This window comes from Eutrigla gurnardus (assembly GCF_963514095.1).
Source record: "Eutrigla gurnardus genome assembly, chromosome: 19".
Lineage (NCBI taxonomy): Eukaryota > Metazoa > Chordata > Actinopteri > Perciformes > Triglidae > Eutrigla > Eutrigla gurnardus.
This window is the reverse complement of record NC_139930.1, coordinates 3,914,816-3,938,323: the sequence shown is the minus strand read 5'-3', so window position 1 is coordinate 3,938,323 and position 23,508 is coordinate 3,914,816. Positions and strand designations below refer to the sequence as shown.

At 40.6% G+C, this 23,508-nt stretch overlaps 2 protein-coding genes across 5 annotated transcripts in view; both read right to left on the bottom strand.

Moving 5' to 3' along the window:
• The window catches only part of fbxw2 (F-box and WD repeat domain containing 2), a 121,941-nt gene that overhangs the window by 53,578 nt on the left and 44,855 nt on the right, over window positions 1-23,508 (bottom strand). The gene's annotated exons all lie outside the window — the stretch shown is intronic.
• The window catches only part of dennd1a (DENN/MADD domain containing 1A), a 70,641-nt gene that overhangs the window by 7,140 nt on the left and 39,993 nt on the right, over window positions 1-23,508 (bottom strand). For 2 of the 4 annotated variants that reach the window (XM_084035958.1, XM_084035960.1), the window contains exons 1-20: window positions 19,448-19,583; window positions 14,664-14,728; window positions 13,342-13,385; window positions 13,004-13,053; window positions 12,490-12,609; window positions 11,527-11,596; window positions 10,530-10,610; window positions 10,265-10,318; window positions 8,546-8,656; window positions 7,781-7,881; window positions 6,529-6,574; window positions 6,295-6,396; window positions 6,082-6,207; window positions 5,189-5,290; window positions 4,078-4,165; window positions 3,184-3,224; window positions 2,654-2,725; window positions 2,512-2,568; window positions 2,213-2,365; window positions 2,024-2,088 (exon numbers count right to left, since the gene is read on the bottom strand). In XM_084035958.1, the coding sequence (XP_083892084.1) occupies window positions 2,024-2,088; window positions 2,213-2,365; window positions 2,512-2,568; window positions 2,654-2,725; window positions 3,184-3,224; window positions 4,078-4,165; window positions 5,189-5,290; window positions 6,082-6,207; window positions 6,295-6,396; window positions 6,529-6,574; window positions 7,781-7,881; window positions 8,546-8,656; window positions 10,265-10,318; window positions 10,530-10,610; window positions 11,527-11,596; window positions 12,490-12,609; window positions 13,004-13,053; window positions 13,342-13,385; window positions 14,664-14,728; window positions 19,448-19,464 (1,565 nt within the window). In that variant the 5' untranslated portion in view covers window positions 19,465-19,583. Of the gene's footprint in view, window positions 1-2,023; window positions 2,089-2,212; window positions 2,366-2,511; window positions 2,569-2,653; window positions 2,726-3,183; window positions 3,225-4,077; window positions 4,166-5,188; window positions 5,291-6,081; window positions 6,208-6,294; window positions 6,397-6,528; window positions 6,575-7,780; window positions 7,882-8,545; window positions 8,657-10,264; window positions 10,319-10,529; window positions 10,611-11,526; window positions 11,597-12,489; window positions 12,610-13,003; window positions 13,054-13,341; window positions 13,386-14,663; window positions 14,729-19,447; window positions 19,584-23,508 lie in introns of those variants that run through there. The other 2 variants (XM_084035959.1, XM_084035961.1) reach the window with 2 other exon arrangements.

Here is a 23,508-nt window from a genome sequence, read left to right as displayed (position 1 = left end):
CACCGACAAATGAATACAGGGAGCACTAGTTTAGAGTCAAATATTGGTCTGTGTCACTGTCAGTGAGCAGCAGCCTCCATGCCTCCAACATAAATATTATGAAATATGTTCCTATGATGTTATACTATCACCATTACTCCCTTCTTCAGTCTTTGGGACAGACAAATTGCTGACCTAAATCTATCAGAGCTTATAGAGAGGTTAAGCCCCGCCCCCTTCATTCAACCATGATTGAATCATTTTGATAAAGGTATATTAGTCAAAGCATACAGATATTTTTTTTTATCATAGAGAGCATTTTAGCATAGAGACAAACTGTTATTCAATATCAAACTTTGGAGACTTTTCTACTGTAATGTAAAATCTTTATGCTCAAATTAAGATTATTATTTGATTTGGTTGTGTAATTTATATACTTAAAGTATGACAAAAAGTACAGTCTTCAATATTATGCTATGTTTGTTCATGGTTTAAGACATTAAAAGCTGCTTTCAGCATGTTTAACTCACATTCAAGGACGTATTGCCTCTGTAACTACATCTGTGCTACATTTTAATGTTTTCGTGAGGCTAAATTTATCAGTAGCATTTAGTCACATGTAAGTCTTTGGTAAATGGTAAAAAACAATTGAATTGCCCTCCTGTGATGTTTACTAGTAGGCTGTTAGGACATGCAGTACCAAAAACGGCCACAAGAACCCCACCAATATCAGGATTTTAAAAAATCACTGCGACAAAATGAGGCAAAACACCCTCCCGATTTTTTAATATGATTTTAACAAGAATATGATCTTTCAAAAAAAGTAAGTTTGGACCTGATACGTGTTGTCAGTTTTTTGGAATATGACTCTGAAGTTGGGCAAAGATGTGTTTACTTCCATTTTTGAGCCTTAATATCTGTGAAACTAATCATCTGAGAGAAACCATATTTTGTAGAATGTTTAAGCTAATCCCAGAGATAGAGGCAGAAGTGATAGAAGTAAAAAATGGGAGCTCAGCCACTCTTCAAATGTACTACTTTATTTCAACAAGCCTCATTTTAAGTACCTACCATACTAGGTTATCATTGAGCTACACCCCTGATATTTCATGTCTGGAGGCTATTAGTAACAGATATACACTGTAGAAATTTTGAAGGCCACAGGTGAGATAGTTTTCCAGATAATGCTGTTTAAAAATGGCTTTTCAGAGTATGATGCCGAAAACCGTCTAAACTACCCTTCATTCAATGATGTTTCGTGAGAAAACTGTTGACAGTAGAGACCTAATATTTTGGATTTGTCCTATTAACAAGTGTGTCTTTGTACTTGAATTTTTTCAGGACATTCTGAGATGGTCAGGTGGGAAGATTTATAGAAATTTGATGAAATGACACGGAATGACCCTGGATGAAACACATCAGGTAAGATGATGTTACATTTGTAGCAAGCCAAGCTAACGGCCATGTTGGTTCACTGAGCCGCTTCACTCTAAACTAATGATGAAGACAAACTGAGACTCAGGATGTATAAATTATCTTTTAAATTGACGAACATCATAAGTGTAATTCATGGCTCAATTCATACAGGATCAGAAACTCTTTGTCTCTAACCGTTGACTTCCGTACTTATTTTTTTCAAAAACTAGGTCCCATGGGGACACCGGAAGGGGCGGGACATAGGCTCTCCATCATCCACATTTAACTGAAGACATGATTGTTATGAGTTAAAATGGGTTCTATGTTCATATTTTGTATTGTTTCATGTTAATAGAGCTTTATTCACCGTGTCCTAGTTGATAAAAGCACATGACAGAGACTGCTCCTCATATCACAGAGAACATAGCAGTGAAGCTGGTAAACACCGCTGAGTGCAACTGTACACTCACTCTGCAAGAGAGGGGATTTGAACCAGGAACCGGGACATTACTTCCAAATACTCTCCCTGAAGAACTCACTAGTTAACGACATCTATTAGGCTCAGAAGGAAAACTCTTCAACGCGTCATGAACAGTGGGATAACTGTACATAATGGAGGTTGGCTTACTGGTCAATGCTGCTTTCCAGACTCACATTGCTGCTTGGTCTCTTCAACAGCATTGGTGGCCGAGCCTGTGGAGGTGAAGCATGAACTGATTACTAGCATCAGCATCGTCACAGACTCCGATGGGAACATACCTTTAAACTGCAACGTTTGGAGACGTGGGAATGGGAATAATAAAAAAACACTGCCCACCTGTCCAAAATGCACAGTGATTGGCCTGTGGTCGTCCAAGGTTCGCAGCGGCCCCTCCCTCCTGACCGCACCGGTGGACGAGGTGAACGCTGCCGTGTTGTCATCGTCGATGACCGCCGACCCTGCTGTGGAGAAGCCGTTTTCTGCCTGCTCCTGCAGAGGGGACACACAGGGAGGTGGAGGTTGACATGGGAGAAAGGAGTGTTGGCAGTGCTGGGGGAGGGAGGCTGCACGCTGAGTACCAGTGTTAACAACAACAGTAAAGAATGATCCAGAATCAGCAGTGTGGCGCTACATACCTTCTGCTTAAGCCGGCTCTTGACTTCCTTGATACGCATTTTTGCATGGTCCTTAGCCTGTCACACAAACGAAGCCAGATCACTCCCATTCTCATTTTTACACACTGTTCATTTCATGATCTGTAACCAGAGACGTGCTTACAAACTTGTAAGCGGTCTTCATGGCCGGGTTTGCCTTCGTCTTGACTGTATTTAAGATAGCCCCGCCTCCTTTCTGTCAGAAATGTAGAAACAGCATTACACATTCCTGTACCACACTCACCAGCATCTGTAGTGCCGTTTCACAGCAAACACAAAGCACATGTTTGGCCAAAGAGTCACTTCATTCAGTGATCTCGTGATAAACAAACTTGGCGTGCAGCAGCCTTAATATAAGACTCATGCTGGACAGAAATCTGCTGTGGATGAATATCTGCAGCACATTTCAATTAAATCCAGCCAATAGTAGTAGACTGGTGATACGACATCATGGACCACGATGTTAGCGAGTGACAGTAAAATCAGGGGGAACATTCACAACCATAATGTTTGGGCATGTGTTGGATGTATCGATGGACAGACATACAGTGTGCAGTGACATCGCTAAACGACATGTAAACAACACAATGACCATGGTAAATGCACCAGACATGCAGTATGGTCTTTAGGGTCCAAGCATTCAGACAAGCTCACCTTCACAGTGAACAGCCACTGGTGGTAGTTCTTGTCACTACCTGCAGGGGGGGCAAAAAAGGTCAACAGTGAGTGGTGGGCATGCAGGGCCATTGCTAAAACAGTCTGAAGTGTTCACTCTTAGAAATAAGTGTTCTTCCTGAAAGGCTGAGGGCTCTACCCAGAACCATTTTCTTTTTTTTGAAGAAAGGGTTTTACCAAAGGTTCATTGTCAGACTAAAGGCTCCATTAAGAACAGTTTTCAACCAAAGAACAGTTAAAAGAAAGAGTCCTTCAAGAAATGTTGAAAACATGGCTGTTAAAAGATCCACCCTCCACGCCCACAAAAGCTGTGATTGTTGTGGGTTGTCCTCCACCACGGCAGCCCCGGCCCTTTCAGAGCTTCATTAGGGGCTCTGGGTGGGTTCTGGAAGGTAAAAGGGTTCTCAGTAGAACCCTGTGGGTGGGTTCTAGTGGGCAACCTTATTCTGTGTTCACACCAAATGTGAAGCGAATTTTGGCCTTGCAAAAATGATCAAGTTTGACTGCACGATCATTTGTTTCCATTTGTGGGCTCATTTGATTGTATTTGACCTCCATGTAGACACCAACCATGTTTCATCCACTAGAAACACAATATTGCCAGTGATATCTGTGGTGGACATGATGAAGTCAGGCCATGTGACCTGTGTGTTCCCAACAATAACAAATGTAAAGCCGGCTGTGTGAACCAATCAGGACAGAGACTTCTGACTTATAGCCAGCCATAGTGACAGAAGTTAAGAGACAAAACAGGAAATATCTCCTCCATGTTTGAGCGTCCCTCCTTTAAATGGAGAAGTGCTGGTGCGCTGTGCTTCCATGGCAACACACCTGGCTGGTAAAAGACACACCAACACATCACGACTGACTCACCTGCATATTCTCCCATGTCGATCTCCTCCTCGAAGACGTCACTGAAACCCTCTCCTGAGTTCAACAGGTCCAACCGGCCGTCAATGAACTGCAGGTAGAAACACAACATGGAAAAAGCCTTTTACAGTTTGTAAACAATGATGACGAGTGTGTCACGCACGGCAACGGATGTACAACACTGAAATAGCTTGTCAAGCTTTGTAAGAACATTAACCACCACAGATGGCGAAGGCAACCCACATAAATGTGACTTTCCAGATGCGTGTGCTTTAAAGGAAAATACATTAGCAATGGTCCGATATTTAGTGGCCACATATATATTTATACTTTAATTTGGTGGTGTGTAACGTGACACCAGCGAGACATTACAAGCATAGTCAACACGTTTAATAGCTTGCAGCCAAAACGACGCCACTGTTTGGGTTTTCTGTTTGTTAACTGGTGACTCTCGGCCGAATGCGTTCGTGGTAGGCTTGGGTGTTAAACAGTATAACCGTATGCCAGGGTGTTTAGAAATCCTGACTTTCAATCCCATCATAAATACAGAGGCTGCTCCTCCATCTATGATGCTGTTTTGATGCGATGTGTTGTAGTGACCAGCAGACGCCACCAGAGGTCAGCCTTGTAGCAGAAAGCTGAGCTCAGAAAGATGGCAAATCAGCGTTGTTTCAGAAAGATTCCAGTTTATAGTAGGTTTTATATATATCACAGGCGATCTCCGCTGGACACACAAACTAGTTTGTGTGTCCAGCGGAGATCGCCGCGGTGTGTCCTGTCTCAACAGCTCAATTGGTTAATAATAAACGGAAATGAACCTACAGAACAACAACAACCGTTGACATCACTAGCAACCACAAATGCATCACCAGTTAACACGGTCACTGGTTAAACTGCAACACCTGCTGCTGAAACGGTCGTGACTTAAGTCTCTGTTGGAATATCAATGATTATGATGATGATTATGAATGGATTCAATCACATTTTTAAAGCTTCTAACTGGTCTGGATGGCCGGGGCAAAACGCCACTTTGGATGCCAACATGCGCACGCAGATATCTTATGACGCCGGCTGTAAGAGGGTCTGGAACAGTAGGGGTGAAATAAAGATGTACCTGTTTGAAGAGCTGCAGCTGGATGGCATTCTGAAGGAACTGTCTCATGGCACTGGAACGATGGCTTGCAAAGGTTTCCTCATTAAACGTTATTGGCTCGCCCTAAAAATGCAGGAAAACACACTAACTGTCACAGTACTGTCCAACTTGAAGACAACATGCTACATTCAGTGGCCAGGAGCACAGAGGGAGGTAATACAGAGCAGGTTGGAGAGGAACAAGTCATTATTAAGAAGAGCTAAAATAATAAATACACATGGTTACAGCACAACGCAACAGTGTAAAAAGTGTGACTTTGATATGATACCCTGCCTAAATATCTCAATATGAATACAACAAAAATGTCAGGAAATGTAATGCAATAATAACATGGAACTTAAAATGTGTTTTCCAATTGATTAATTATGTGTAAAAATGTATTAATTTAAAATGTACATGGTACATGCAGTACTGTGATCTAAACTTGAGTTGATTTCTATGATCGTTGACTTGCAACCAGATATAACAATTTAATAAGACTTTTCTTTGTAAAGCAACGCCCCCACCACCCACCAGCATCAGGTCTGGTGGAGAGTGGTACTGCAGCTTGGGAGACGGAGAGGGGCCTTGACTGAAAGACGCTTTTTGGCCAATTTAAATCCAAAACTGTGATCTGAACCTCCTCCAGGGCTGATTGGGTGTACAGCGTAAGTTACCATGGTGACCTAACCAGGGAGCCACCTTGGTGACATCAAAAACTCGGACTTGAACTCAGCCTACCTCGCTTCCCACTAATCTAGCTCGGTAGTACACCTCTGTGGTCTTTGACCTTGTGAAAATGACACATGTGACCCAACCAAAGTGATCAAGTTGATCACTCACCACCATGTCTCTAGTCTACAACACGTACTGACCGGCTCAATCTGCAGGGCGTTTCTGTAGCTGCCGAACAGAGCTGCCTGACTCCTGAGGAAGGCTCGAGCTACACCGTCCCCGGTCGTCGTTGAGACCTTCCTCAAACGACCCTTCAGAGATGAGACCTGAGGGACACCAAGTCACAGGAATGACATCACACTTTTCTCTAAGTGAATACTTACATCCATATTCAAAACCACATAGTTGCTCACCACATCGTTGGGCAGGCTTTGGAGGTCATCGTAGGGCGTCTCCAGGGTGTTTGTGTCCACATTCAGGACCACCACATCATCCAGAGCCATTCCTCGGACTTTCTACAAGCAACAGGAGCAGACGCAACAGAAGAAGTCACTTTGCTTGTAAGATGGGTGAGACTGTACTATTTCAAACCACCAGGTGAAGAGGAAGGGCAGAAACAGTTCACGGCCATTCTTCTAGACACATACCTCCATCAGGCTGGAATGAACTCCGATGAGGTAGGGCATTGGGGCACTGAAAGAAAGAGCCAGTTTCAGACAACAATTATTCTCAATAATAACTAGGTTATTGAACTTGAACATCAGTGACGTCTATGTTTAAGTTCAAAGCTTAGGATAACTACAATAAATAATATTACTGTCATTGTAAGACAGTTCAGGTGTTAAAACATTTCAGAACTAACCACCTACAGCAGGCAACAGGAAATGGACTTTTGTACATTACATGTAAGACTGTTCACTACTGTGCAAGAGTTATTTCCCCCAGAAAATACTTTCTTAAAAGATCCAAACACAAAGCAAATTGTCACCTTGCATTACAAGACTTTGACCACGGGATGATTTGTGTTTATTAGCATCACTCGCACGTTGACACCATCAACGTTTCATCCATCACAGCTGAAACACTGCGACTACTGCTTTATACTGTTATACATGTGGTGAAGTCCCAGATACGCCAGGAAACCAAACAGCGTCCTGTCTGAGTTCATAACGTCATCCAGAGGTGCTCGGTGAATTACACCAAGCTGGATTCACTGTATCTACAAGACACACGTCTGCTGGTTTACTACAGCTGGAGGAACCCAAAATAAACTATTTTGTTGTGATTTATTTGCAACGAATGGATAAAAAAGGATGCTGATATAACTCAATAATAGTACATTTTTCTGAAGTCATGCAAACAACTTTAAAATGCTTGTTTTCTGAATGGAAACACCATCTCGACATAAATACGGCAGCAACCTGGCATATTTGTCTCATTTGCATCGCGCCACTCTTCGTCATTCATCTATTTGCATCTTTGTATTGACTTTAAATGCAATTGCACCGGCATAAGAGCTCCAGATGATTATAAACCTACCCTTAGAGCTGCTGGAATACTGTTAACGTGGAACATCTGCAGGAAGTTTTGAATTTTACTAGCTGTAGCTTATCTTAACAATGCACAAGAGGCATACATGGACAGGTAAACATGGAGGACGTGTTGAGTTTGTATTAACAGCCAACTAAAACAGGAAGACGCCTCTCTTAGTAAAACATGAAATAAACAAAGACCTGGATTTCTTTGCAGTTGATGTAAATGAAGGGCCACTATTTAAGAGTTACTGCGCTGCATTTTGTTACCTTAGTTTGAATATAAAACTAACATTATATTCAAAACATGCAGACAAAACATGGACTTTATCCACCGTGTGGATGACGCCGGCGTGCAATCACTCACCAGCAGTAGTCTAATAGATGTTGAGGCAGGACGGGAATGTAAACATGTTGCCAGTGCATTGGATATAACATGGCTGTCGACCCATGGACACAAGCTGTTAACTGTGGACAAAGACAAATATCAAACACACGACACAGAGTCACACCTCTGCTCTATGTGTGGCTATTTAAACAGTTTGTACAAATAGACAGGCTGCACTCATTATTACCACCTTCAAAGGGACCTGAATGAACAATTCTAACATGTTACCTCCATGGCTTTAATAACATTTGATCCAAATTTTGGAGGAGAGTTATTCAGGTTTGCAAATATTTTAGGAATAATGTATGACTTATAATGTATGTATTTTCCCTACAAAGCAGCATTCTTTGGATTTCAAACATCTGTGTCTTAAAGGTGTAATATAATAACGGAGATGATTGTCATGAACTAAGGTGCAGGAGGAGACCTCTTCATATCTTACTGATATATAAAAACCTTCATAGTAACAATAAAAGAACATGATAACACTGCTCACATTGACGAACACCTCCTTGGTTGCTTTGTTTTGCATGAGTACAATTTCCAATTCAGTGTTACAGTTGTACATTCAAGGTCAGGGGCAAAAACAACACCTCAGACACCATGACACCTCTGAATAACAATGTTCCATTCTGAAGGATCAAAATGACATTTTAAAGAAAACATTTGCTGAACTCTTTGAACAGAGACCAAAGAGGGCAGAGATGTAGACGAGAGAAGAAAGAGAAAGTGGACTCTACTTACAGTGCTTAGTTTGCTACAGCAGATGAGGATTCGACGTTCATAAAGCATACTAGCGTACAGATGAAGCATGTTATTGACATCTACTGCTACAAAGTACTCTGTTAGGTTTCTCTGCAAGGGTCAAACACAATAAGAGAAAAACATAGGAGAGTTAGTTGTGAGGGTAAAGACCAGTGGACTGTGATTCAATATGAATGGTATCAACTTCTTATCATTCACGTCATAATACTCAGGAGACACAAGCTATTCCAATTGAAAAGACAAGCAGCAATTTGTACCTCATAATTACAGCATAGTCGACCAAAAGTATGACGATTTCATTATTATCATTCATTAGACATTTTAGACCGCAGACATCATTTACACAAAGTCCTAATGGTTAGATCTTTCTAATCTTGTATTCAGTAGTTTGCGATGCGTACCACACAGGCTTTTTTCATTGAAGCCATCAATTACATTTTTTTTTTAAATGTTGCCAGGCAACCACTGAAATAGCTGGCTATTTCTCTGCATTCCTCGTCTAACAACGCAGGGTAAGAATGATGTTGGCTGACAGCTTAGTTGCTGAAACCTTAAGATTAGAAAGTCGTTTGGCCTCCAAACTGTTCAGACATGCTTAATAGAAACCACGTGGTCGCCAACACAGAAGGACCCCTCTCAATTACGCAAAAACGTGAACAACGGCGTGCACTTTTCTGCTCCGAGTTTAAGTTTTTACAACTCCAGGTGTTCAGGGCGCTCCTCAATACGCCTCGAGAGCTGAATGCCTTGAGTTGAAAAACACAAACACAGTGTACTCCCAGCATCCTTAGCATTATTTCTCATTGACTGGATACCCAGAGCTACTGTACATGAGTTGACCAACAGCTATGAGCATGATCTGAATAGGACACAGCTGGAGGCGAATTCATGCAGTACTCTTTTAAACTCTTCAGTTACCTTTTAGGTGGCGTGCTGTTTGTACTAACGTTAGCACTCATTGGGTGGTTGCCTAGCAAAAAAGTGAAAAAGGTAAACTGCAGAAAAAGCTCTGTCTGATCGGCAACAAAACAGCAGTGTGGTGCGCTTGGTGTTTCCACCTGTCTGATCAGGGCCTCAGCATATCCAGCAGCCGGAGTGAACTGCAGTCAGTGAAGCGGCCTGTAAGAGCTCGCTGCTGCAGAGTGCCGGGCGCTCGTTTATTCAAAGTTTGTTGATATTCAATGTGCTGCATGTCCAAATCGCACCAACTATAATAATAATAATATATTATGCAATATATATATGATATATTTGCCGTTTCTGTTTCATAATCTCCTGAAAAGATATATGCCAGATGTGTTCGGCTGTATTCAGTCAGACTTCATTTAACAGCCATGAACACACAGTAACTGTCTGACTTTAGATACACGTTTCTTCTTAATCTGGTAAGAATTCATTTTTAAGTATGCACCTCTTTCCATAAATAAGCCCCGACTACAGCTAATCATTCACACGGAGCGAACCAGAACGTTCCCTTGTTGAAACTCATTACTTGTGATTCCTCCATCAATAAAAAGCTCCTTGTGTTGATCTCCTAATCCTGGAGTGTTTCCTATCCCGTTGTGCGCCCTCACATCCCAGTGATAAGTCGCTCTGAGATGCGTCTATTGCCTCTGATTTATCTGACCTGTCGCTGCTCACAGATACAAATCAACGAGCCGGATCTAAGAGAGTTTAGAGGTTTGACTGAACACTCACATTCTCAGGTATGCTGGGGAGTTCCCTAATGTCAGGCACAGTGAAGAAGGAATGCTGGAGAAAAGAGAAAACAAAAGGGTCAGTGATAGTTTGAGAGGCTGTACCTCATTGACTGTAACTGTGTAATAAGCCTGATGGTGATGCATCATAACAGTGTTGGTAGTATTTATACTGCAGCTTCATATGTTAACATGGGGATTCAACTATTGGTGACATTCTTTTTCTTTGGGAGGAAAACAGATGGTTGAAGTGAAGTCAGACTCACCACACCGAGATGAACGGGGACGCCAGGCTCGGGGATGGGGAGCGTATGTAGTGACACAAGGAACTCTTGCCATTGGCTTTCCTGGAGATTCAAAACCCAATGGCAGTTTCAGAAACACGTGATCTCGGGCTTGAAACTAGTCAAATTCATTAGTTGGATTTCTAAGAAAATGTTACACAGATGTATTGTCACAGTTGCTTAGCGACAGGGTTACGTGAGGATCAACTTCTTGGAACACGTTACAGATAGAAAGTAACAAAGCCACTAGAGGAAACATTTAAGGTTAACGTCTATGAAGGGGTGGCCTGAGCTGTGCCCGTCTCCAGAAAAAACACCTGCCTGCTAAACAAAATGCCACAAAAGGTTAAGACTGTAACTAACTCCAGCACCGCCATTCAGAAACTACCAACTACTGATGTGGGTCTGGACAGCAGAGGGATTATGGAACCAGAGGAAGGAAGCAACGTCCCTGCTACACCAAGCAACACACCTCCATCTAACCAAAAACTGCACGCCTAGTACAAACAAGGTCATTTTACTGATGCTGGACGGTTTCTGTGGTCTCACAATACAGCAAAATGCAAATAATGCAAACAAAGAGCCTAATAATTAAATCAATATAGCTGCTATTGTAGGTTCCATAGCAACCACATCGTTATGTGCAGCAGCCCAGGACGGCCTGGAGCTATTGCTTTATTTTTATACAGATATAGATAAAGAAACTCTACATCTCTCTACACTCCATTTTGAGTGTAATTAATTTGCCAAAAAAAGAGATAAAACACACGTTATACAAAGATGAATTTGACTGATAGCATGATATTTTCAAAAAATGTTCCAAAGATGTAACATGAACAAATCTGGGCAATATATGAGCTCAAAAGCTAAATACTGATGAGAGCTGACATACAGCCAGACTTTCAGTGAAGAAATTGGCCAACAAATCCGTGACTGAAGCAGCGGGGTCTGAACACAACGTCCACATGAGAGGACTTACCTGGCCTTTGATGGTGTAATCTGCGAGGATATTAAGCAGTTTGTAGAAGACTTCAAACCACGGCAGGTAGCTGAAAGGACAGAAACAGTGTGTTGTACTGAAACAAGCTGAGCTTTACACTGTTTCTGAGAGTTTACAGAAATCATCCTGATTTGAAATTATTATTTAAACTGATCAAATGTTAATGATTTTATGTTCAATATTTAAAATAAAGCAAAGCAGAAGGGTTCATAGCTTGTCATCAGCATTTCCACCTCGACCCTCAATAGAGAGTGTGTCTGAAATCACTCCATCATTCACTCCTCCCTCCTCACTATCCATGGAGGACGATGTAGAGGACTATATAGAGGACTATGTAGAGGCCTACATTCAGGACTATGTGGAGGAAAATTGAAATGTTCCCGATCAACGACAGCTGATGGACCATCTATAATGAATATTGTGATATTTTTTGTTTGTTTTAAATACATATTGGTATTTATATATTGGTGCTAATGTGCTGTAATTTAACTTGCCCTGTTAAAAAAAAAAAAAAAAAGGATCCAACGTTTATTACTTGGGCGTTTATTGTGAAAAGTAAGAACCAAAGGAGTGGCATGGTACCCTGCTGTTGTCAATGTGAGGCAATAAGAGTATTTTCCCAAATCTAAAAATATACAAAAAGAATAAATACAAAGTACTTTGTTACCATTTGTGGTATGATGCTCTATTAACATAAAATAAAGTATTTTCATGGATTCATCTCTATCACTCTGCTCTCTCTATTCCCATCTGTCTGTCATTTTTCCATCAGTGCAATGCATGATGGTATCTAGTGCTCTGTTAGTTACCATTTGTTGTACCCTTAGTGATTTTTTCCCAAATAAGGTTCTATGGGGACCACCGGAAGGTGGGACTACTTCTACTATAGGACTACATATTGAGTACCTCCTGAAGCAATGAGCAAACAGTGACTGAACTCACCTGAGGATGCAGTAGCAGGTGTGGGCACCTGAGGAGAGGCGACAGAATCCAAATCTCTGTTTGCTCTCAATGTCAGTCAGCACAAATGTGAAGTTCTGGCCGACCTGGTTGACTGTCAGACTGCAGGGTGAGACGGGTTCAGACGGCAGAGAATTAGAATCCAAATATACCTTTAATCAGAAACTTCAAGTCCTGGGTGAATCAACCTGATTAAAAGTCACGTTGCAGTCTATAACCATGCCTGTCCAAAACTTCATCATGTTATGCTATTTGACATTTGTAGGAAATTGTTTCCACGTCCAGTTTGAACCCAGTGTAACTGACAGAGTTCAAAATGAGTCATCACAAATAATTATTTTATGTCTATTTAACACATATTTATTTAAGAGCTAAATGAACAATCAATCGATCAAGGATTCTAAAATTAAAAATGTATTTTTTTAAAGTACTGTAAGTGTGTGTGTGTGTGTGTGTGTGTGTGCGTGTATGTCTATATATGTGTGTGTGTGTATACCTGTCCATGCTGAAGGGGAAGCAGAACTTGGGAACAGTCTGAAGAGTTTCCTGTAGGTGCCAGAAGTCAGACAACAGTAAAGTAGTTTCATGGATCATCCAGCATTTGTAATAATAATGTTCCATTGTATTAAAGTGAAGCACATTGGAGGGCCTGATGGGAAGGATGTCAAGAGCAAAGCACGCATGGACAAAATAACCTAAGAAAATGGCATCGTTCATAAATAGCGTGGTAGTGAGAGTTAAGCTTTTGTACAAAGCATGAGAACAAGAAAAAACAAGGATTAACTGTGAGGAGGGTGAAACAGAAAAAAAGCAAAAGTAAGTATGTGTTCAAACCTGGTCTGTGTAGTCTTCAGGAAACTGTTTCCGCACCTCCGGCCCTGTTGGAAGGGACAGACATGAGACGACAGTGGAGAAGTGAACAGGTCCTGATGGAGCACGTTGCTTTGGACACAGTGATGTGAGTGTTCAGATAAAGATTTTTGGAATATGCGTCTCGTCGAGAAAAATAGATGAACACCAGACAAATCTTCATACTTCAGCTGTAGTTTTACTTTGCTGAGAGTTTGCCGTCTCGGCAGCAAAAAGAGGACTTATAACACAAGTTAGAGTCTTCCTCATACAAAAGTAATACTCTGAATATGTACGGCTGCATGTAACCTGGATGCGTGGGGTGTTGATAGTCACATATTTTGGACCACGTTGTGTTTCTCGGCATGAAATCTGAGTCTGTGCTGCTTTGACTTGAAGAAGGTTGAATACAAATACAAAATAAATAATAATAATCTAAAATAATATTATATGTCAATAGAGATGCATCGATAACCCAGTTGTAAAAGGACCAAAGTGAATGTGAGCGGGAGGCTAATCAACATGCAATCAAGATCAGGATGGAGGTTCCACATATAAAAATATCAGAGGAAGTCAGACAGAAGATTTATGTGTCTCAGAGGTGGATATGGCTTCTTCAAGACTGAACAGGAAATGATAAGAGGCACAAAACTCCAACCGCAAGAGATTCTTAGAAATGCAGCCGACAACCTCTCCTCACTACCAGGAAATTAGTCACATTATTGGAAATTAAAAATAACCTCAGAGAGACAAGACATTCATCATCAACATTTTATCATAGAACTATTATTTATCATTGAGGTCTGACCAGCAAGTGTCTACTGATGACTGCTTGTAACAGTTTGAATTTGTCTATGAATTCTAAGCAGTGATGTCAACTTATCCAATATGTCACATATAAATGTAATTCAATGAAAGCGCTTGTATTTGCTGCGGCCAGTTTGTATTTTGCTTCATTGTTGTCGTAATTCAACATCGTTAAAGGAAGCGTGGCGGCTGGATTAAGAGTAGCGGAACTGAATGTTTAACTGAAATTTGAGCTAGAAGGAGGATTTAAACGACGAGGTGAATTTTAACTAACTTTGACAAACATTTCCAGGTATGTTCTGTAACATTTATTGAATATGGTCAAAATGTAAACAAACAAACTTTCTTAAAAATAAAGCAACATTGGTAAACAATGATGTAGTAACACTGGTATGGTCCTTTAAGCCTGGATGTCTGTACTCATTGCTTCCTATCAGTGTGAAAGAGAAGATGCACGTGTAGTCCAGTTTTAGCTGTACCTCCAGCCTTCAGATACTCACCAGAGCCGGGCGTCCCTGGGTGGGCGACCTCCAGGTACACCTCGAACGTGGACTCAGGGCTCTCCCTGGAACGGAGAACCAAAACTCAGCATTGTGTTCTTTGCATGTTATGGACAACATGCAGACACAGTAAGCATATGTATCATGAATAGTAGTCTCAAACTTATAAAGGTTTATTTTAGAGTTCACTGATAGTAAACACACGCTGTACTCAACCTGTCAGTTTAATCTTGCTGACAACTGACAGAATACAGAGTAGTGTTTCATTTGTAAGTCATTTTTTACGTTTGATTTAACGTAAGGCTGGTTCTACTCACCAATCCACTTTATGAACAGCAAATCTGTGTTGAAATCAGCATGAGCTGCCGGAGGAGAGCTCAGTCCTCCTGACTGGCTAAATTACACCCGATGACATTAAAGGAGGTCGCATTGAGTTACATTATGATGCGTTCCGGTTCTAGTTAGTAACAAATAGTATTAGGTGAAAATTATAATGTTACTGTTTCTTCAAATGTAATCTTGTAAACTCAATTGCAGTGACTCAAGAAACTTGAATAATATCCAGTTATTTGAAGGAGATTTTGTTTTCACATTATTTCAAATGAATATAAACAGATATTTTAGAGGGAGCATGTGGACCATGGACCAGAAACACAACTCAGTGGTCTTTCAAATGACCTGACAATATGAACACAAATTGAACGGAGTTCTAGGCTTCAGCGATATCCGGTTTGTCATACCGTCATTCCTTCCTGATATTTCATCATGGAATACGGTATATGAAAGTCCATGTAGCTCTCAGAGCCAATTAAAGAGCAGTCTTGAAAGCAGACAATCGAGTATTGAAAACATTTCATTTCAGAATGGATGAGTGAGCTGATTGGCTCTTCTGATCAGCCTTTAGAGAGACCACCAATTTATCTATTCAGAATGAATATCAGCTGATTGTGAACAAATATCAGGCGATCGGTGGCTGTGCCCATCATCTTGTCCAAATGCAGCAATTAACTTCAGCAAAGCCAAGAGAAAATCAAATAAAAGACACAAAACATTAAAACTGGATGGATATAACCCTTTAAAATGCGGCAGCAAAGCTCAATGTGTCGGTGGAGCACCGGAGTAAAAGGAAAGTGCCCCTACGTCACATCAATTTGCGTAACAGATTTGAAGATACCAGTTGTACTATATACTACCTCTGTGTATATATATTTCAAACTGTGATATCTGAACCAATTGGTATGGTAACGGAGTATAGAAAACCAGACATCCAATAAATGTCAATGCAGTTTAATGCGTGTTTGAATTGTTATACAGTGTCTGCTATATAAAAATGCTATAGCAGAGGGTTTTTTCTGAAGTGAGCAAGTTGCATTCGTTTTATGTTTATTTGACAGACATTTGTAGCTACAGTAGTTACAGTGTCTGGCCTGCCGCTGTCCTTTCAGCACCACAGCTCTGCTCGGCTGTCCACGGCAGACTGACTGCTGTCAGATAAACATGGAGGGAAACAACGAGGCTGTTACTGCTTTAATTCAAATGCTCAAACACTAGTGGGTCCATCTAACCACAACCACCAGGAAGGAATGCAGGCTGAATTTGAGAAACCATTTATTTATTTATTTATTTATTTATCCAATGAATATGCTGGGGATTATAGATGGGCTATATTTCAATTCAATTTTATTTATTTATATGGCACCATTCATGCAGGTAAATGCAACACAAAGTGCCGTACAGAAAATACAAATTTAGAAAATAAGAACAAAACAACAACAACAATAAAAACAACAACAACAGAAAGAAAGACCCGACCCCCCACCCGGAACACACTCGCACACTCACACTAACATGCACGCAACTCGGCACACCACACACACACCCCCACGCACTGCATTGGCTAAAACTGTAGAGACATGGCTCGGCACTGAGACATCGGTGAGTGAAAGGCCATCCACACCATGAGGGACTCTGGTTCCCGTCAGTCGACGGTAAAAGAGATAAAATAATGTAAAATAGAACAAGATAGCAGTAATAAAATAAATAGCAAAAACTAGATAAAAAAGCTAAATAGCTAAATAGGATAGAATAAAATCAGTATAAACTACTAAATAAGCAATATATGGGATTTTATTGCGATAAAAAACACTCACAATAAGTTGATGATATGTAAATATCGTCACAAGCAATTTGAAGGGAGAGACCTTATGATTTATGATTACCTTATTTAAGATTTTTCACTTGTGTTTCACTGATAAACATGCGAGTCAATAAAACTATACGTTTCTTCACAAAATATGAGGTTAAGTTTGGTGCCATTTTACATTTTAGGCATATTTTGATAATTATTGGGATAATATTGTGAATTGTAACTATTTTAGCCAGGCTAATGGTGATACAAAATATTCATGTCTTCCCATGGGCAGGGCTGTAGTGGTAAATCAGAGGTGGGTAAACTATGAATTCTGTGATCAGATGGACCACGATGCTTTAAGGCAGACCTGGATATACCGCACGGCGTAGGCCTATATTTTGTACCATACCGGACCAGCATCATCAGTGTCAAAATTGTTGGTTATGATTATGATGATATTGTGGTTATTGTTGAATGTTGATTTTGTGAAAAGAAATGGGAGACTACCTGCAGTCTATTACCCGATGTTTCTATCCTATGCACGTGTGCTATGTGTGACCATTAGACTGTACCAAGGACATCACTGAGTGCTCTCTCATGCCTTCGCACAGTCACTACATACAATTCTGTTATTAAAAGCAATGTTGAAGAAGATTCCAGAATTAATAAATCTATTGTAGTTTAATTGTTTATTTAATAAAAATAAAACAGCTCAAAACATATCAGCAGGCCAAAAAAAAGATCAACCAACTGTGTCCTCATACAGAAAACAAAAAGGTCAGAGCAGGTCTGTTTAGAAAAACAAACTAAATAAATTGCACCTCTCTGGAAACCACAAATGGAATTACATTACAGAAAAATGCAAAACTTTAGGCTTTCACCCTCTCTTTCCTCCTCTTCTCTCTGTTTCTCTACATCTGTCACTTCATTCTCTGTTCCTCCTCTCTCCTTTCTCCACTGTCTGGTATACAATAGTGGTCACGTTACCATCACTGACTGAATGCGTCATCTTATGTGAACCAAAACAACATTAAAATAAAGTGAAGTATTGCTCTTTGGACTTCCTTTGTAATGGAGGCCTTGTGCTGGTATCTGTAGGAGGTGAGACACTGCAGGATGCTTCACAAATCACCTAATATCCATTTAACAGTCCATTCTACAAACCACACCAACATGTATCGAGCCACTGATCAATAGAGACAACCTGCCGCTTCCTGGTAGCTGCCACAGCCGGTGATTGGTCACAGACACGTACCATAACGCACCTGGAAAATGTATTCAGGAAGACTTAAACGGCATGTTAACATAAACGTGGATTAATTTATTTACAGTATAGCGTAAACGCTATTTGGAGGTGCGTAAACGCCATTTCCAAAATTCTAGAGGTGCGTAAACGGCGTTTAAGTGCATTTAGCCTCCACTACAGCCCTGCTCCTGGGGAATAATAAACAAAAAAAAGTTGCTGTTAAAGGATTTTAGAAATAGATTTTCTGTAATAATAACAACAATCAAATTATGATCATAATACTGTAATAATAATATAGTATTATATAATTTCACACTCCCATCTGTTGGGTGGTCTGTTAAAAACAGACAGCAAAGGGAGATAATATTTTACATGGGAGGAAATATCAGGCCGCAGAGCCTGCTGGATGTTATCTGATAGTTTGGTTTCTCTTTTACATTGTAATGTAAAAGATGTAGTTTGACCATTTTCTTTCTTGTGTGTTCACCTTGGTGCTGTTAGAACCCATTTACACTAATAGTTCAACACTTTGTCAAGATGCATGGACCAAGAATTCCTAATTTAATAATATTTTAATGATATATGATGTTAGCCTGAGCTGGGATCGGCTCCAGCCCCCCCACGACCCCGAATACAGGATAAGCGGTAGAAAATGGATGGATGGATGATGTTAGCCTGCTGAACTTCAAATATCCCAGGTTTTCTTTTCAGAAACTGGTCACCTTGATTAATGCACCATCAAAAACAACACACCCTGTCCTAGTTTACCAAAAGCTTAAGTTAGATTGGTGGTAGCCCTACAATATTTACATTAAAAAGAAAAAAAGATGCGTCTTTTATGTGACACAATACAAAATGTAAAATAATACAATGTTTTTTGGAGTTTAATAATGATTATCGATATAATATTGTGAGTGTAATTGTTTTGGCCGGGGAAGTGATGACACCCCGTCTACTTGTGATGATATTTACGATTAACACGTTAACGGAAATTCACCACAACCAATTTATTGGATCGCGATATAATCCGACATCGTCCCATCCCTAGTCGTGAAACTAGCATCCAGGTAAAGAAGAGGACCTGACAGCTCCCATGTTGACACTAGCTGTAGCCAACAGTAACACACTGAAACATCCTAGCTCAACGCTAAACACGTTTGTGGACGCTTCGTACCAGCATATATCACCGTGTGAATGAAGAGCAGCCCTCAAAACCTTAAGAGACGCTTCCAGCGCTTTGTTTTCCTGCTCCATTAAGAGCAACGGCACCAGTGTTTTTAGCCTGTGTCGCAACAAGTCAGGGCCTCGCAATGTTACTGTATCTTCTCCAATGACTCACTGTAACACAGCTAACACAGCAGCAAGCTGCTAATAGTGGCCGTTGGACCGGCGGGTACGCGTTCTTACTTGATTCGGGACCCCATTGTTGTTTCTCACCCCGCCGTCGGTGTCGACAGTGGATAGCGGTGCTCAGACGCGTCCGTCTGAGGGTGTTCTTATAGATGCTAACCTGTCACACAGAGCTGTACAACGCCATGGTCTGTCTACTACACACGCGTAGATCACGCTCCGGCTCGCGCTGCACTATGGGGCGTGTAGTCACGTTGTCGGAGCTTTGTAAGTCTGTAACACGGAGCACTCTGGTGCTGGAAACTACAGCTTCCACAATACGTGTTAAAGACAACGGTAGTTGTCACGTGATATGGACCGATTTGGTCGATAGTTTCCGTTATTTACTTCCCTCTAGCCTAAAACAGTTGTGAAGGAAATTGAAAGGATTATTCTTCTTTTTATTATTTCGCAAGTTCGACGGCCTTTTTGGGGGCCAAATCATATTCAGAAGTTGAAAAAAAAAAGTTCATGCACATGGGCTCTGGTGAAAAATTTGAGATTTTAAAGGTTTCATAGTGGGCCACAAAAAAGTGGCTCACTAGCGCCACCTAACGCGCCCCTAACGCCTTTTAGGCCACGCCCCTCATACCGTAACTCCGATTGACACGAAATTTGGTACACATATGCAGGCAATGTGCTCTACAAAATAATAAAGTATAAAATAATGCCCCTAAATATCAATACTGTATGAACATAATGTATGTATATAAAACACCGTATAGTATAGTAGTGTATCTGCTGTTGAGGCAGTATCATAGAATCTAGTACACATAAGTAAAGTTTGTTAAATACTTTATTAAATGTGTATCTGGGTTTTTTTATACGTCTCTTAAAGCACACCATAGGGTAGTTGCTTGTTTTGATAAGGTCTATATAAATAACCTCTTTTATTGTTGTTATTAGGGCCCGGGCGCGGGCTGCGAAGCCCTATTGTTGTTGTTTTTTTATTATTATTAATATTATTATTTGTATCCAGTAACTGTTTTAGGAGACTTAAAAATGCCATCCTGTCTTTTTGCTCCTCAATGTAAACTGGCATTGACATTACTGCTTCTTCCAAGTTTTTATCATTGTCAAAATTCCACTTTGATATTTTGGGATTCTTACCGGTTGCCTCCTCATACTCCTTCAGGGTCTTGAGTCTCCATCTTTGATTTGTTGAGCTCTGTTCCCTGCAGAAATACTCAGAGGTGTAGCAAATGGCAAATCTGTTTCAGCTCGTGGTATGTTGATGATCCAGTGATGAGGTTACAGCCGAAATACAGAAATGCCATGACACATCCCCCACATGTCGACGGCTTCAGATATGGAGTGGCCTAACATCCGTACCGTATCTGTATCCATGCGGTTGCATGATGGCCAGGCCGAAATCAATTAATTTCACCCTGAAAGGCTTTTCCCCTTGGTCCTCCATGTCTTTGAGGATCTTGATGGCTGTAGTCTCGGCTGTTTTTAAGTTGACACACCTTGCAACTTTGCCAAAGCATCCTTCTCCAATGAAGTCCATTACGAGGTAGTTTACAGATTCACTGGAGATTATCTGATGGTTTTGATTAGGGTTGGTTTTCATGTCTTCTTTATCGTGATCCATTATAATAAACAGTTTGGCGTGTAGGGCATGACAATACATTTGCTTTACTGATGTTTCCTTACTCTATCGCTCGTCTTCAATCTTGTCTAGGCGGTTGAGCTGCTTCTGATGAGCTTCCTTGTGGTTCTCCAGCTGCTCCTCAAACATTTTCTGGAGGATGGAGACACAAACAAACAAAAAAATCACTCTACAGACACACAATCATTCAAATCGCAGTCCCCAACGGTTTACAGATTGTTTGTCTGATTGTTTTCAGATGCACCTCTCCTAACCTCGTCTCCATCCAGTCCTTGAGTCTTTTCTCTGAGAACATACAAAGACTGTAGACCTGATGGGGTCAGCTATGAGGTCAGAGGGGAACGAGCCCTAACTCCACAATTTAAAAATGCATCCAAACTGCCAAGGGACGCCCAGTCACTTCTGACACACTTGGTCTAATATTACGTGTTAAATGGGGGCTCAGCACAATTACCACAGTCAAAGTTCCATAGAACAATATCATTCAATCAAAATAGTTATTTTTATAGGTATGCTTAAAGAGTACGGCTTGGCTCTTGATAGCTTTGAGGCGTGCAATAGCTGTGGTTGAGGGGGTAAAGAATTATAACAGAATCCTTAAGGTCTGATCACATCTGATGCACATCTGAAAGAAAGAGATGCTTTGAAGGTGGTGTATAGTTGTTTCAGTGAGATTATTCTTTTTTGCTATACTTTGATTATGCAAATAAAACAAACGTGTCTGTCTGGATGGTCCCAACTTCAAATTTGCTAGCCCTCTTATCTGATCCGTTAGAATGTGTCTCAGGATGGTCAGTGTAAGAGCCAATCAGCACTCGGCATAAATATGAACCAATCTTTGGTGCCTCAGATGCTACCCGGAAGCACATACAGACACACACACACACACACACAAAGACACACTTACCACAGTCACACCGCTATGTGTGCTATGTGTACACATAAACTGCTGCGTGTAATTCCAATGCATTGGTCGCTGAAGTGAATAAACAATAAACTTTGAGTTGGTCGGTTTGTTGCAAACCAATGACTTTTGGACTATATGTCGGAGTGCGTTGCAGACATGGACAAAACATCAGTTATGAGCACACTATCTGCTGGTAAAGCGGATTTTATGGTCAGCAGTGGTGAAACACAAAAACTACAAGCTGGTAGAAAATCAAAATAGCAAAATAAGAAGAAAAAAGACACACGGTTCTTTTATAAATGTAATATGTTAATGTTCTTGTGATGACTATGATCAAAGTGCCATCTGATTTAAATAGCAGTCCTTCATTTGCACTGTTTTGTTGTTTTCACAAACAATTCATGACTGTTTCATCAGATCTTTCCTGAACAGGTGTAAAACCATAGTCCCTGTTTCCGTTTCCCACACATGAGAAGCAGTCCGGCCCTTCGAGCCCTCCCAGTGTACCTGAAGGAGGAGGAGGAGGAGGAGGAGTCCTTCAAGACTTACAACTTACGTACTTGGTTCCCTCACAGAAAAGTCGATATTACAGTTAGTAATTACAACATTAGGGATTGTATAGGAAATCAACTTGAATGCCACTTCCACAATTTTAGAGATTCAAATAGATTGAAGGATATGTTTTTAATTTATTTTCTAACCTCTGTTTTAAAAAAAATGCATATCTTTTTTAGGAGGCAAGGCAAGTTTTTTTGGCCATGTTGTTACTTTTATAGTAAAAGTATTTGCTTTTGATTGAGTTAGCTTTGACTTTTTTTAAGTATATATACATATTCTATTTTATATATATACGTATATTTATTTGATTTAGATTCACTCCTTTTATAAGTCCTTATTTCATTATTTAAGTTCTGTTTATACTAAAATAATTACAGTGCAGGCAGTATAGGAAAGTTTGTTCAGCTGTATTTTTCACCACTCTCTGTTTTCGAGAGAGGTGTATTTTTAGATTGTGATCCTTAATCCCCCCCCCCCCCCCCCCCTCTGAGCGTATCATTCTCCCCTTGCAGCCTCCCACCTCCCTCTTATTTTACGAAAATAGTTCACTGAAATGTGTTTCTGAAAACATTTTAGCCATGAGGACTCGATGGCTAGTATTGGATCAATTTTGGCTCAATTGACAAATTGTTCAAATCGTAGACCAGAGCTTTAATCTTTACTGACAGAAACTTTTTCACCACATTCTTCTACCACATTATCGTGATCTGACTTATCTGATCGTCGTCTGACTTATCAGTTTCCTTTTCAAAGTAATTAGTGAACTATATTATCAAGAGGATTTTTGAATGAAAATACTGTTGAAGACAAGACACAGATGGATTCTGGGTGGGGTTTGGGCATGCTTAAGGCTCGTGGTGGGAGCCGTACCGCATGGAAATTGGAGTGGAACATAGGCAGGCCTGCAAACTTCTCGCTTTTTGGCAACAATCGCCGTTTTCTTGGCTGATTAGGTCATTCACGTGAATCGCATAGAACCGGAGAGTTTTTTTAGGGGGGGTG